General features: G+C 51.0%; 1 protein-coding gene across 5 annotated transcripts in view; it reads left to right on the forward strand.

Annotated features, from left to right (window-relative positions):
* The window catches only part of PRDM15 (PR/SET domain 15), a 63,553-nt gene that overhangs the window by 44,405 nt on the left and 3,935 nt on the right, over window positions 1-15,213 (forward strand). For all 5 annotated transcript variants that reach the window (XR_012493785.1, XM_074325029.1, XM_074325021.1 and 2 more), the window contains 5 exons: window positions 5,497-5,628; window positions 7,203-7,286; window positions 7,715-7,890; window positions 11,640-11,720; window positions 14,461-14,670. Coding sequence is in view for 4 of the 5 variants with exons in the window: in XM_074325029.1 (XP_074181130.1) it covers window positions 5,497-5,628; window positions 7,203-7,286; window positions 7,715-7,890; window positions 11,640-11,720; window positions 14,461-14,670 (683 nt within the window). In the remaining variant the exon portion in view is untranslated. The remainder of the gene's footprint in view (window positions 1-5,496; window positions 5,629-7,202; window positions 7,287-7,714; window positions 7,891-11,639; window positions 11,721-14,460; window positions 14,671-15,213) is intronic.

A 15,213-nucleotide genomic window follows, 5' to 3' on the forward strand; every position in this document is an offset into this window, starting at 1 on the left:
TTCAGGTCTTAGATTTAAATATTTGATCGATTTCGAGTTAATTTTTGTGAATGGTATAAGATAGTTTCATTTATTTGCATGTATCTGTCCAGTTTTCCCAGCACCATTTATTGAAGAGACTGTCCTTTCCCCAGTGTGTGTTCCCTTGTCAAAAAGTGGTTGATTATATGTGGGAGGGGTTATTTCTGGGCTCTGTATTCTGTCCCACTGATCTATGTGCCTGTTTTTATGCCAGTATCACATTGTTTGGATGACTATAGCTTTGTATTAATAATATATAATACATCAGCTACAGTGATGCCTCCAGCTTTGTTTTTCTTTCTCAGGATTGCTTTGGCTATTTGTGGTCTTCTGTAGTTCCCAACAAATTTTAGGATAGTGTTTCTATTTTTGTGAAAAATGTCATTGGAATTTGATCGGGATTACATTCAATCTGTAGATGGCTTTGGGTAGCATGGATATTTTCACAGTATTCTTCCAATCCATGAACATGGGATATCTTTCCATTTATTTGTGTCCTCTTCAGTTTCTTTCATAGTCTTATAGTTTTTGTTGTACAGATCTTTCACTCCTTGGCTGAATTTATTCCTAAGTATTTTATTGTTTTCCATGCTGTTGTAAATGAGATTACTTTCTTAATTTCTCTTTCGTATAATTCATTGTTAGCATATAGAAATGTAACTGATTTCTGTATGTTGACTTTGTATCCTGCAACTTTACTGAATTAATTTATTAGTTCTAACAATTTTTTAGTGGCATCGTTAGGGTTTTCTATATATAAGATCATGTCATCTGTGCACAGAGAGAATTTTACTGCTTTCTGATCTGGATGCCTTTTGTTTCTTTCTCTTGCCTGTTTACTCTAGCTAGGACTTCTGACTGTGATGAAAAGAAGTGGTGAGAGAGGGTATCCTTGTCCTGTTCCGTATCTTAGAGGAAAAGCTTAACTTTTCACTGTTGAGTATGATGTTAGCTGTGGGCTTATCCTTTATTATGTTGAGGTACATTCATTCTGTACCCAATTTGTTGAACATTTTTATCATGAAAGTATGTTGTATTTTATGAGATGCTTTTTCTGCATGTATTGAGATGAACATGTGATTTTTCTTTCATTCTGTTACTGTGTATCACATTTATTGATTTGTGGATATTGAACCATCCTTGCATCCTAGGATTAATCTCACTTGATTGTGGTGAATTCAGTTTGCTAGTATTTTGTTGAGAATTTTTACATCTGTGTTTATCAGGGGTATTGATCTGTAGTTTTCTTACAGTGCCTTTGCCTGGCTTTGGTATGAGGGTAATGCCGGCCTCATAAAATGAGTTTGGGAGTATTAGCCTCTTCAATTTTTTGGAAGAGTGTGAGAAGTATTAATGTTAATTCTTCTTTAAATGTTTGGCAGAATTCACCAGTGAAACCATCTTCCTTTATGTGGTTTGTAAAATTAAACAGAAAAGTATGTAGACAACACAAATGCCTCATAATTCCACTCACTGGATAAGCCCTACTAGCACCCATAAAACAAGATTACATGTAAAGGGTTTTTCTTTTTTATTTTCTTTTCAGAATTAATTGCAGAGAAAAGCAGAGTATGAAAAGTTCCCTCTCTTTCATCCTCAGTCCCTCTCCCCAGAGATGACAGTTTCTTGTCTGTCTCTCAAAATAACTGCACGAGGGCAGCATGCAGATTGTTTTCTTGAAAAAGTAACACAGTCACCCAACCATACACAGGTGGGTGTGCGAGATAAAGTTGTTATTCCCTCCTCAGACCTCAGTTATACTCAAAAGACCCATTGTTAATCATTTTGTAGAAACATTTCTAGCAGTTTCTGTGCCTGTCTTAGTGATGGCCATGCTGACATGGTTCCAACCACTGTCCCAACTTTGCTCGAGCTCTTCTAGCCCCTGCCCCACTTGCTGGCCCCTTGTGTCTGGAGGAGACTGTACAGCAGTGTAAAGGTGGGAAGGGTCAGAGGTGGACAGGCATGGTTCAGCATCCCCCCCAAATAGGCAGGGAGAAACCAAACCTGATCCCCCAGGGGCTCCCAATTACTGCTCAGTGTCCTGGCAGGGTAGGGAGGGGTGCCCAGGGCGGTTGCTGAGGTCAGAGCCACATTCTATAATATATACCATGTTTCCCCAAAAATAAGACCTATCCAGACAATCAGCTCTAACACGTCTTTTGGAGAAAAAATTAATATAAGACCCAGTCTTATTTTACTGTAATGTAAGACCAGGTCTTTATAATATAATATATAATATAATATAATATAATATAATATATAATATAATATATAATACCAGGTCTTATATTAATTTTTGCTCCAAAAGACGCATTAGAGCTGATTGTCCTTATTTTCAGGGAAGCAGGGTACATTTCTATATTTGAAATGTATTTAATAGTTTAATGATTTATTTCATGAGTACTGAATACCAGTAAATACTGGTATTAATACTTGGGCTACCACATTTGTTTCATGTAATCATGAAATATTAGTACTGTGACTTTGCTGTCATATCATAATCACCAGCACCTGTGTGCCAATGCTTGTGCTTACCTGTTCTTTCCATACCTTGCTTTTTATTTACGTGCAAGTCCATCTTAGAGATCTTTGCGTATCAGGACAGGTAAATATTGCCCTGAGTTTTCTCCAAATCTTGATAGGGTTCCATCCTGGGGATCCTGTAACCAGACCCTCTGTTTCTATATTAAGGGTTACTGTGGCGCTGTCTTTTATCGTTACAGATAATGTTGCAGGAAATGCTACTGCATATTACTCCTTTACAGTTTTTTTCTTAGAAATTCTAGACCTGACTAGGACTTTCAAGTAAGAGGCTGTTAGAAGTAATGATCGTCCCGTCACCCGGCATCGAGGGTGGGCTTCCATGTAGAGCAGCAGTAGCTGAGGATACACAGGAACACATCTTGTTCAAAAACACTTCACATTAAAAAAGCAAAAACAAAACAAAACAAAACAAAAAACCTTCACGTACCATGAAACACGCGAGACAAATCTTGGTGACTGTGTGGCCTGTGTGAAGATCACCAGGCTTTAGAGGTAAAAAAAGGGTCCCCTTCCAGGTTTGGGAATTCGAAGTATTTAAAGAATATCTGTTTTCCCCAAAGTAAGTCATGAGTGTGATGGAGACTGAATCAGAACCCAAGAGGGAGCCTTCAGATGTCCAGTATGGCACTCATGTGTATTTCAAAACTATTCGCAGATTTCATTTTTTTAATGGAAAGAAAAACATGGAAAGACTGTCACCAGCCCTGGCTGGGATGGAGAAGACAGACTAGGGGTGGACTTTATCGTCTGTGCCTCTACTGTTTCCTTTATGATTTAGATTAAGTTTATTTTAGATACATGTGGGAGCCAGGTGCTGGGGTTTCAGGGCAGTAAGGATCAGCTCCCTTCCGTTCATTTACCCACTGGGTGCTGACACTGAAGTGACCGTCTCATCCAGGGTCAAAGCCGAGATGCCACTGTGCCAGACAGCCTGAGGGAGCAGCCAGTGCTGGGAGAGGAGGAGGCGGGTGCGCTCACGGACATGGGGTGGGAATGTAAATTGTATAGTTGGGCCGAGTTAGCTGCAGCTAGAAATATAGCCTGTTTATCCTGTTTATCTGCAGTCCAGAATCTGCTGTGAAAAGGTGTGTGCACTGCAGCACTGTTCGTGATGGGACAGCTTGAAATACCGAGGGGTTAATTAACAGTGTCCCCAGAGCCTCTGCACTGGCTGTTCCTTCGGCCGGAAATGCTGTTCCCCCAAGGAGCTTTCAGCCCCTCCCACACTTCTTCCAGGTCACTTTTTCAGATAATTCATCTGAGGGGACCCCCTGATGTCTCCCCCACCCACCGTGAGGCAGCCTCCCGGCCCCTAAAATCCCTGCCCCACTTTATCCTGCTTCTCATCATCCCTGCTCACGTGACAGTCTGCCTGTGCTTGTCTGTCCCGCCCCCATGAAGCTGGGGACCTTGTCTGGCTCATGCTTAGCCTCTGGCGCCTGGAGCAATGCCAGGCCCGTGGTAGAAGCTGGGGTGGGGGTGGGGGGGTCTGTGAAGAACAAATACAAGCCATGAGTAGTAAGAACTAGTAAAAGCAGAGCAATGGTCAGGTGTGTGCTGGCAGGGCTGACATTGGTGCGATATCAAATGGTAGGGCAGAAAGACCAGCTCGTGGAGCGTCGGGTGGATCCAGGGGGGTCCCAGGCTGCGTGGCCTTGATGTGCCTGGGAGTGTGGCCTGGAAGGACAGGGCAGCTGGAGCATTGTCCTCTGGGCCAAACTCGTATCGCCTGTAGTTTTTTCCACTGTGAGCATGTGTGGTTTTTTAAGGGGAAAAGCGCTATCCGACAATCAGTGCCACGCGTCTCCCCCTGTACCTAGGAACCCCTTTCTTCCTGGAGGAGACAGGCAAGCGGCATTTCAGGGACTTCTGCTCCCTCTGCTGGCCGATCAGGGACACAGTCCCGTGGCTCACCCAGGCCTGGGTTCAGGGCCCGGCAGGAGCTGGTGGAAGTTCAGTCCCCTGAGGGCGTGGTCCTCCACTGCTGTTACTGGGGGATGTGGTAGTAAGCTACCCCACCGCCTGCCGCGGCGCCCCAGGCCGGTTTCGGTAATGAATTAGCGGTGACCTGTTCACTGCCTCTTGGCAGCTGCCTGGTGCTTGGGAGCTGCTGCCCCCCTGCTCCAGGGTGCACCCTGACCACAGACCCTGCAGCCCCCATTCAGGCCCTTCCTGTGCAGCATGCCACCTAGTGGGTGACCCTAGGCTAAGACCCGGGGTCCCTAATTCACACCCTGAGCTGGGTCAGCCCTTCCCCACTGGGCAGTGAGTGAGGTCAGCGTTATTTCACCTCCTTCAGCAAAGGTTGACTTTAAGTTAAACTAAAGGTGGATTGAAAGTCTGTGTTTAGACCATAGGCCGTCTAATGTCCAGTGGTCTTATTCCTAATTGTGATTACATTTATGTCACCGAGGTCCACAGGAAAGCTCAGCAGGCTTGTACGGCTCTCCCAAGATGACTCGATTGGGTCACAGTGGTAAAATTTGGACATTTACAGCTCCGGTGGTATGAGCACTGAGCGTCAGGGTGGGGCGGGCACCTTGACGAGCTGAGCTGTCTAGACATCCGCAGTAAACGCCGAAGGGACTCCGAGGGCGAGGGCGAGGGCGAGGGCGCGGGAGCCACTGCCTGCGGCGCCACTGATGGGGGGCGTCCTTTCGAACAAGCCTCCCGCCTGGGCCTTCCCCTTCGTCGGTTCCGCTCTCACGAAACCTGTGCCTGCGGGAGGGTCCGGAGCGCGCGCACTGTGCGGGGTCCGGGGCGCGCGCACTGTGCGGGGTCCGGGGCGCGCGCACTGTGCGGGGTCCGGGGTGCGCGCACTGTGCGGGGTCCGGAGCGCGCGCACTGTGCGGGGTCTGGGGCGCGCGCACTGTGCGGGGTTCGTGGCGAGCTGGGGCACGGCAGGTGCCCACCTACTGTGTCCCGCAGGCATGAAGACCAAGCACGCGCTGCGCCACCACATGAAGCTGCACAAGGGCATCAAGGAGTACGAGTGCAAGGAGTGCCACCGCAAGTTCGCGCAGAAGGTCAACATGCTCAAGCACTACAAGCGGCACACGGGTGAGTGCGGGGCCTGCTGCGCGCACCTTGCGGGGAGGGCCGCGGCCCGGGGTGAAACGCTCAGAAAGGAGCGCCTGGCTGCCCTGCACTTTCTTCACCTCCCAGTGAGCCGGGGTTTGAGGGCCTCCCGGGAGGTGTGGCTGAGCAGCTGCTCTCCGAGCTCCCGCTCCCCGTGGTTCTCACCTCGCTGGGTACCCGCCCAGGAGGCAGGATCCATGCTGGACACTGGGACGCCCGGTGAGGCCATCAGACAGGCACCCAGGGACGTGTGAACCAGCTGGTCATCATGTGGTCTGGGACGTCTCAAGTGTCCATCAATAGGGCTAACTGGTGGTACACCACAAAAAAGAACAATGCATTTATTTAAAGTGATGAGATATGCGCGTTAATTTACATAGAAATTTATGATACAATAGGAGAAAAAGCAGCTTCTACAACAAATATGGCCTCATTTTTATAAAACGCTTATAGGTTGTGTGTGTGTGTGTGTGTGTGTGTGTGTGTGTGTGTAAGAGAATTATGGTGGATGTTAGAATGGACGAAGCTTACCCCTGGATGGAGTACGTCTGCATATGACACTTCTGGCGGGAATCCCTGCTACATTGGTTCCGGTCCTCCCTAAAATGACTTTGAGCCCTGCCATTGCCTGGCCCAGCTTACCTATGTGCCCACCTCCCTCACTGCCCCAGAACTGTCCAGCTTCCCCTAGGTGCCAGCCTCCATGTCCCTGGGCTTGTACAGAGGTATGCTGTCCTCTTCTAGGGGAGGCTCACCTGCTATCCCCTTCACCTTTTCTGGGATGCTTTCCTGCTCCCCTGAACTGGGTCATGACCCTCTAGGTTGTGCAACACTCTCGCACACTGCCTGCTGCTCTACCAGCCATTGGGGGGGTGGCCTTGTCCCTGTCTGTCCCTCCTCCAGCCATGCTGAGCCCAGGGACCTGTGCATACAGGGGACTGGTACGTACCCACAGGACTGAGTTGGGGGGACCTTCAGACTCACTTGTCTGTTCCTTTTGGGGAAACCTTTGTTTAAGAGGCATTCTCAGGGTCCACCTTCTTGTCAGTTTGGGGAGTGACATGGTCTAGTGACCATGGTCTGATGCATGCTCTCCAGGCTGCAGGCAGAATGATCGCCCCAGACTGAGTGGCTGGGGGGACACTTGGGACTGCAATGAAGCTGATGGAAACTGTAACATTAACCACCCATTTTATAAGTATGGCTTCTGCCTTCCGTTTTCATGAGCTAATGCAGAGTAAAGCTCACTGAATCGGATTTTGAGAATTCAGAATGTCTGGCAGTCCCCTTGGACTCTGGGCCCTGGGCCCTGGGCTGAAACTGACCTGCCACCCTTTCTGCAGAAGGAGCTTGCTAAGCCGCCTAAAACGGGCAAGGTTTCCAAGCCACAGTTTTCTGATAAGCGTGCGAGAGAATGTTTACTAGGTGTTTCCTGGCAATCTACCTTTTCCCGCAGCCTCTCCAAATTCTGAACCATGTCAGGGGCAAGACACCCTCTGTGTGTAGTTATATTAAAGCACTGTAAGATGTGTAATTAAGCACGTCTTTTTCTGCAGGGATTAAAGACTTCATGTGTGAATTGTGTGGAAAGACTTTCAGTGAAAGAAACACAATGGAGACCCACAAGCTCATCCACACAGGTAAGCAGGGGGCAGCCTGATGGAAGGTTCCAGGCCTCATGCCGCTGCCCCAGTGCAGGGATCGGAATGATAGTGTATGACCCTATGATACAGACTGTTTCAGAATGTTTGGTTCTGTCCTGCCTTCATGGTGGCCCCTTGCCCCCCCAAAATCAGCCTATCACAGCTTTCAAATATCCATTCTTGAAGTTTCCAATACCGGAGCAGTGACATGACTCCATTCTCGGAGACGAAGTGGGCCACTCTCCTACTTGTTGTGGCCTGTGCTGTGTGTTCCCCTGGCCTGGCCTGGCGGCTGAAGCTGGCAACATCTGCCAAGGGCAAAACCTCCTCTCTCCCCTGTTCTGTGGACTGGCACGACCCACTCATGACCTGTGCTTGTCTTTTCCTTCCCGTGTGTGTGTGTGCGTGTGTGTGTGTGTGAGAAGTGGGCAAGCAGTGGACGTGCTCCGTGTGTGACAAGAAGTACGTGACTGAGTACATGCTGCAGAAGCACGTGCAGCTCACCCACGACAAGGTGGAGGCACAGAGCTGCCAGCTGTGTGGGACCAAGGTGTCCACCAGGGCCTCCATGAGCAGACACATGCGGCGTAAGCACCCAGAGGTAAGCGTCCTCCCCGCCCTCACCCCGCCCGGCCTGGCCCCTGTGCCTGGCGGCGTGGCTTCTGCTGCTGGAATCCCCACTGCGCAGGCTCACAGATCCCACCCCTTTTGCCGACCCCGAAAGCCTCGAAGCAGGGCCTGGGTCTGCGTTTTCTCTGAATCGCAGTGCCTGCACATAGGAGCTCCTGAATGAATGAGTGGACTAGAAGAGCCTCACATACTTTGCTGAGGTTATAAATTGTCACTGGACTTACAGCAAGATGGAAGTACAGCCCCTCCCCCTCCCCGTTCTTTCCTTTGGAGTCACTCATAAAATGCACAGAATGGGGAGCCTCCGGGTGATGTTGGGGGCCAGTCATAGGGTGCATTGAGGACCCAGAGGGAGAAACTGTGGAGGTAAGTAGACCCTGACTGAAGCTTGTTCTCAAGAAAGGTCTGGAGTGTTAATTCATGGTGCTTTAGAAAGAAGCAAACTGCAAACCGAAAGGAAATGCAGGTCCATGGCTCTCAGGCCACTGAGAGGGGAAGGCTCTAAGTGTAAATGAAAGAAGTGAACAGAAACACCCATAGATTTGACTACATAAGCAACGTGACACTTAGAACTTCTGTAGTCAGAAGGAATAAAAAGCCAAGGGCAGACTGGAAAATGTGTGTAAGATACTATCCCGTTAACAGAGCAACTTTGTTATTAAAGATGATAACCGTTCGGTGAGCGGAGCAGGAAGACTGCAGTGTGGACAAGGAGAGGCGGTTCCTGAAAGAGGAAAAACAGGAGCCAAGCACCCAACCTCACTGAATCCCAGAAACGCATACATTCACTGTAGAACGTGACATCCTTCCTCCTTGGAGTGAGGAGGAGGGTTTTACATTCAGAATGACCGTGCTGGCCAGCTGGCATGAGTCTTGCCCTCTGCCACGGGTGCCCCCTGGAAGGCAGCGTGACGGTGTCTGTCCAGTGTTTTCTAAATGAGTCATTGGACCCCTCAATGTCCAACAAGAGGAATGGATTAAATTAGTGATAGTTCAGCAAGGTGCTGGACTCTATAAACAAGTGCACAGAGATTTCTAAATAAAGTTGTGAAATGCTCACTGTGAAAAAGCAGTGTACGCTGTGTGTACACAGTATAGGTCATACACGTTGTGTGTGTTTGTGTGTGTGCAATACTCACCTTATAATGTCAATGAGACGGGAGAAAAGAAAGGAAGGAAACATTACACAGTGGTTTTCTCCTGGTGGTGAAGTTGTGAGTCATTCATTCACATTTTCCTGCTTTTAATAATTTCCTATAACGCACATGAGTTACTTTTGCAATCATCAAAGCACAATCTGCCTTAATTTGGGGAGGGTAAGTGCATCTTTTCCTTCTGGAACCTCGCCCTGGTCTCGGCAGCCCATTCAGGTCCCCTCCAGCATGCGGGGAGTCACCCGCTCTCCCGTCTTCTGAGGGGCCCAGCCCAGCCTGCATACTCTGATACATGGAGCTGGAGTCCCCCCAACTGCCCCCAGCCAGTGTTTTCACCTAGAAAAACAAAGTTGGGAGCAGGGCCCTAAAGTGTCAGCAAACACGTCACCCAGGGCTCAGGGCCCATAGCAGGTGCTGTAGACTCACCCAGGCTACGTGAGGGGTCTGGAGTTGGCGCCACCCGGTTACTCTGGGTCCGTAGTTCAGTGTAGTGACAAGTGTGCAAATCTGTGTACGCAGACTGGGTGTAGGAGAAGGCAAGCGGCCTGGCGAACGCACAACGGCTCAGCAGACGTCTTTGTCCAGTGAGCCTTTTACAGGGGTAATGGTTGCTTCCTCCTCGATCGGCTGCGAGGTCACCTTCTTGTGCCTGCCTGTCACACTGGGGCAGTGTGTGTTCCCCATCACCACTCCTCAGGCACGCCCATCCCAGGCAGAACTAGCCACAGGAAGGGAACGACGGCAGACGAAGGGTAAAGAAAATGCTGGGTAGCCCCTCTGTCACTGGCCCTCTTCTCAGCCCCTTGCGTCTCGCAAGCCTTTGGTCTGTTCTCTCTGGGCCACCCCTTTGGGTCATTTCACTGTCATCTCATTGTGTATTGGTTCAGACAGACACATGGGAAGTGCCCACTCGTGATGAGCACTGGGGAGCCAGCCGGCCAGCGTGTGCCCCCGCCCTACTGGAGGTAATGTTTCCGGTGGGAGACCAAAGGAAGGAGGGAGTAGATGAGAGGTAAAGTAAGTACAGAGGAGAGCAGATGACATGGAGGCTGTGACCTGGACAGAGGACGTGGCAGAGGGAGGGGCGGGCAGGGCGTCTGCTGTGGTGTACGGGCTACCACCAGCGCCTGGATGGGTGAGAGTGCGTGTCTCCGAGCCTCGAGCCCCACAGCCTGTCCACAGATGCTGAGCACAGGCTCAGGGCTGGTCGTTGGAGGCCGACTAGCATTTAGCTGTTGGGTGTAACCGACTTCACACATTTGGGATCTTGCAGAATTGACACTTTGATGACTTCAAGGTGTGGTGTTTCTGCTTTGAATGAATGTTCACTATAAAAAATTCAAACACAGAAAAATACTTTTCATTTATGGTTTTACCTCCTCCTAAGAGCAAAGCCAGTGAATGCGTCTGTGCTTGTTCTTCCGGGGCATCAGCTTCCAGACTGCGTGACAGGGCACTGGTGATGTCACTGTTGCTGATGGTGATGGTGGTGACAGTGAGAGTGGTGGAAATGGGTAGAAAACACATCCGTGGCATCTGGCTGTTCCTCAGTTTTGCAGCGTCACAGTCACACTTGGGACCTCAATGCCACCATCAGTATTTATGTTAACTTGAAACATGCACGGCCACTTTGCCATCCTGTCAGAGATGGGCCCAATCCTTGGCTTTGAACGTGAGTCCAAAGCTACAGTTCGCTGTTGTCTTTCTTAAACGAGCCACACCCACAATGTACTATAGTCCTTAATTTTCCATTTTCATTTTCATTAGTTGAGCAAAGATTTAAAGGCACTTGCAAAGCTGTTTGGATGAAGAACCCTTAAACATAGACGTGTGTAGTTTTCCCACAGCTAATTCCCTTTTTCTTAGCAACTCACTTCATTATCCCTTTTCAGAGTATTCATTCCTTCTGCCTGTGAGGTCCATCATCTCAGGATTTAATTCACTCACGTCATCACAGTAGCAGGGATAAATGGCCGAAGCAGTCTTGTGGACAAGAATTGGGCAGGACATCCCTGACCTGGTGGGGGGACGTGTGGGCACACGGGGAGTGGGCACAGCGTGGCCTCTGCATGCTCAGGGCCATGCAGTGTGGCTCTCCTGGCTCACAGAGGAAAGGCAGGGGCAAAAGTATCTGGACACGTGTCAAGTTAAAAAGCAAAAGTGTTGCAGGTGTAAATATCTTATTTTGGGTGATTTCTTGTGGGACAGGTTTACTGCGCTGTATTGTATCCCATCTACTCTTGGTTTGAAATAAGATTCACTGAAATTTCACTCACTGAAAGCGCGTTAGTGTGGGGCAGAGAAGGGAGGAAATACAGTGTCGCCCCTCCGGCAGGGGGTGGATGGCATAAGGTGATGCCCACACAGGTACAGGGGCACCCTCCGTGTGCAAGAGCATTGCAGACACACGAGATGAGGGCACATGGGGGAGGGGAGGACAGGCCTGGACAGGATTCTGGAAACAAAGTTTCAAGGTCAGTCCTGAGCAGAGCCTGGTTGGGAACACGGGGGACGCCCATGAGGGAGTCACGAGTCATCCCAGCTCACTGCCCCGTGCTCCCCGCAGGTCCTGGCCGTGAGAATTGACGACCTAGACCACCTCCCAGAGACCACCACAATCGACGCCTCCTCCATCGGAATCGTGCAGGTGAGCACAGGGCGGCCCTGCAGGACGGGACGTCACACGTCGTCTAGGTGCGCAGGCACCGCGGGGCGGGGCGTCACATACGACGTCTAGGTGCGCAGACACCGGGGGGCGGGGCGTCATAGGACATCTAGGTGCTTGGACACAGCGGGGCGGGGCGTCACACAGGACGTCTAGGTGCGCAGGCACCGCGGGGCGGGGCGTCATAGGACATCTAGGTGCTTGGACACAGCGGGGCGGGGCGTCACACAGGACGTCTAGGTGCGCAGGCACCGCGGGGCGGGGCGTCATAGGACATCTAGGTGCTTGGACACAGCGGGGCGGGGCGTCACACAGGACGTCTAGGTGCGCAGACACCGTGGGGCGGGGCGTCACACAGGACATCTAGGTGCTTGGACACAGCGGGGCGGGGCGTCACACAGGACGTCTAGGTGCTTGGACACAGCGGGGCGGGGCGTCATAGGACATCTAGGTGCTTGGACACAGCGGGGCGGGGTGTCACAAACGACGTCTAGGTGCGCAGACACCGCGGGGCGGGGCGTCATAGGACATCTAGGTGCTTGGACACCGCGGGGTGGGGCGTCACACAGGACGTCTAGGTGCTTGGACACAGCGGGGCGGGGCGTCAAACAGGACATCTAGGTGCTTGGACACCACGGGGCGGGGCGTCACACCGTCACACAGGACATCTAGGTGCTTGGACACCGCGGGGCGGGGCGTCACACAGGACATCTAGGTGCTTGGACACAGCGGGGCAGGGCGTCACACAGGACATCTAGGTGCTTGGACACCGCGGGGCGGGGCGTCACACCGTCACACAGGACGTCTAGGTGCGCAGACACCGCGGGGCGGGGCGTCACACAGGACATCTAGGTGCTTGGACACAGCGGGGCGGGGCGTCACACAGGACGTCTAGGTGCTTGGACACAGCGGGGCGGGGCGTCACACAGGACGTCTAGGTGCGCAGACACCGGGGGGCGGGGCGTCACACAGGACATCTAGGTGCGCAGACACCGGGGGGCGGGGCCTCCAGGGCGCAGGCAGGTGATGGGGCACCTTTGGAAAGTCCCGTAGTCTCCGCCTCATCTCATCATCCTTTCACTGTCCGTCTTTAAGGTCAGTCTTCTCCCCAAGCACCTTTACGGTTCTGTAAATTTCTAGTACTTCAGCTTTATGAATACTGGTGTATCTTATTTTGGAGAATAGATGGACTATTAAAGTTCTCCAGAGGAAACAGAGTGAATAAGGTGTGTGTGTGCACGTGTGTGTGCATGTGTGAGTATGCATGTATGTGTGCATGTGTGTGGGTGAGCGTGCATGTGTGAGTATGAGTGTGTGTATGTGGGTGTGTAGAGACAGATTTACTTTAAGAATTCAGCTCAGGTGATGTAGGGGCTGGCGTGTTCAAAATCTGCTGGGCAGGTGGCAGACTGGAGACCCAGGGAGGAGTTGATGCTGCAGCTGGAGTGTGAAGGCTGACGGGAGGCAGACGTCCCTCTTACTGGGGAGGGGGCGGGGGGACAATGGAGGGATCTCAGTCTTTTTTCCTAAGGCCTTCGTTTGATTAGATGAGGCCCACCCATATTATGGAGGGTAATGTGCTTTACTCAACGTATATTGATGTAAATGTTAATCTCATCTAAAAAATACTTCACAGCGACATCTAGACTAGTGTTTGACCACACAACTGGACACTAGGGCCCTGCCAAGTTGACACTTAATATTAACCTTCAGAAATCGTTTCCAGAAAGGCTTAGTATAATTAGATTGTTACAAATAAAACAACTTTAAATGTATTAGATAAACTTACTTTTTAAAGGCATTTTCAGTTTATACCTTTATAAAAATTTTGTTTTATATAAAGAGAACATGTCATGCACTCAGTTATTTTTCAATTGCATTTATGTGTCTTTCTCTTGAAACTGCTTTGAATGCAGTACTCAGGTGCAGGCTTGTACTGAGCAAGCGTGAGAACGCCTGTGCTCCACCTGCCCCACCTCCCTGCTATGCCAGAGGCCCATGACCCACATCCACCTCTGATGAGGGAGTCCCACCATGGCCATGCCCTAGCAGGCTTCTTTTGTCACTGGTGGGACCAAATCTCATGGAATGGCCCCAGAGGCCTGGGAAGGGTGATCGGTGACCAGAGTGGAGAACCTTGCTGGCCACCACTGCCCAGTGGCTTCAGTGACTCTGAGCGAGCCCAGCTGTGGGTCAGAAGACTGGCCCTAGTGCAGCAGCTCGCAGAGAAGTGTGCAGGGCACCCGTCTGGGTTCGCCATGACAGCTGGGCCTATTTGCTGTCCCCAAAGGAGATGACTGTCCAGCTCTTATCAAACTGTTTTGATCCAAGATTGATTGTTCCTGGGGATGAGAGCCTGATATTAAAGCGTTTTCAGCCTCAGGCTGATTTCACCAAGGCCAAAACCGTAGCTCAAAAAATTTGTTTTAAGAGATGCTTGTATTTCAGCACAAAATGTAGCTCTTAAGAGTATGACTTGTATGTCATTTTCTTCACTTAATAAAAACAAAACAAAACCAAAAAAACAAAGCAGGAACATGCCCTAATCCTGAGAACTGCAAGTAGGCAGACAAGCTGTGGTCACTGTTTCCTGTGGCAGCCTGGTGGCCTGACAGCCTCGCCGCTGACCTGGGAGCGTGCCCAGGGATGGTGCCCGGGCCACACTGGCCACCACGGGGCATAACCCATTGAGCCTCATGTTGCTGAAACTTCTTTCCTTCAGCCTGAACTGAGTCTGGAGCAGGAAGATTTGGCGGAAGGGAAGCCCGTGAAAGCCACCAGGAGAGCTCACAAGAGGAAGCAGAAGCCGGAGGAGGACGCAGGGGCGCCCATGTCTGAGGACGCGACCTTCAGCGAGTACTCAGAGAAGGAGCCCGCGTTCACGGGCGGCGTGGGAGATGAGACCGACTCTGCCGTGCAGAGTATCCAGCAGGTCACCCTGTTTCTTGTGTTGGCGTCGGGGGCCTAGTCACTGTGGGTGGCAGCTGCCCTGGGCACGGGGCCCTGCACGTGCCCGCTCCCTCCCCTGTCCCCGGAGTCTGGTCTCCGTGTGCCTGTGGGTGCCGTCAGCCACAGCTTTCACCGAGGCACGCATTCTTCCACCTCAGCATTTCCCAGTGTAGACCTACACACCACACTGGGCGCTGTGAACAGCAGCTGACTTTCGGGCATGTCAGGAGAGCCGGCTCCCCCAGCTGAGAATCGGGAGATCATAAATGGCCTGAGTATGTGGAAGGGGGGTGCAGTGCCAGGCAGGGAGAGGGGACCCTACAAAGCAGAGGAGCTGCCCAGAGAGGGTTGGAGAAAGGGAAGGAGGCGCACGGCCAGCAAAGCTGCTTCCTTGATGGAACCTCCCTGCATCTCTTTGGTTTGTGGCTGCAAATCTTTCATCAGTGTATGTCTGATATCAGCCAGGCACCTCTCCTGATCTCTGAGATGGTCATTCTCATGGCAGACACCCTTGCCTTTATTTGGC

Source organism: Rhinolophus sinicus, linkage group LG01, assembly GCF_036562045.2.
Source record: "Rhinolophus sinicus isolate RSC01 linkage group LG01, ASM3656204v1, whole genome shotgun sequence".
Taxonomy (NCBI): Eukaryota; Metazoa; Chordata; class Mammalia; order Chiroptera; family Rhinolophidae; genus Rhinolophus; species Rhinolophus sinicus.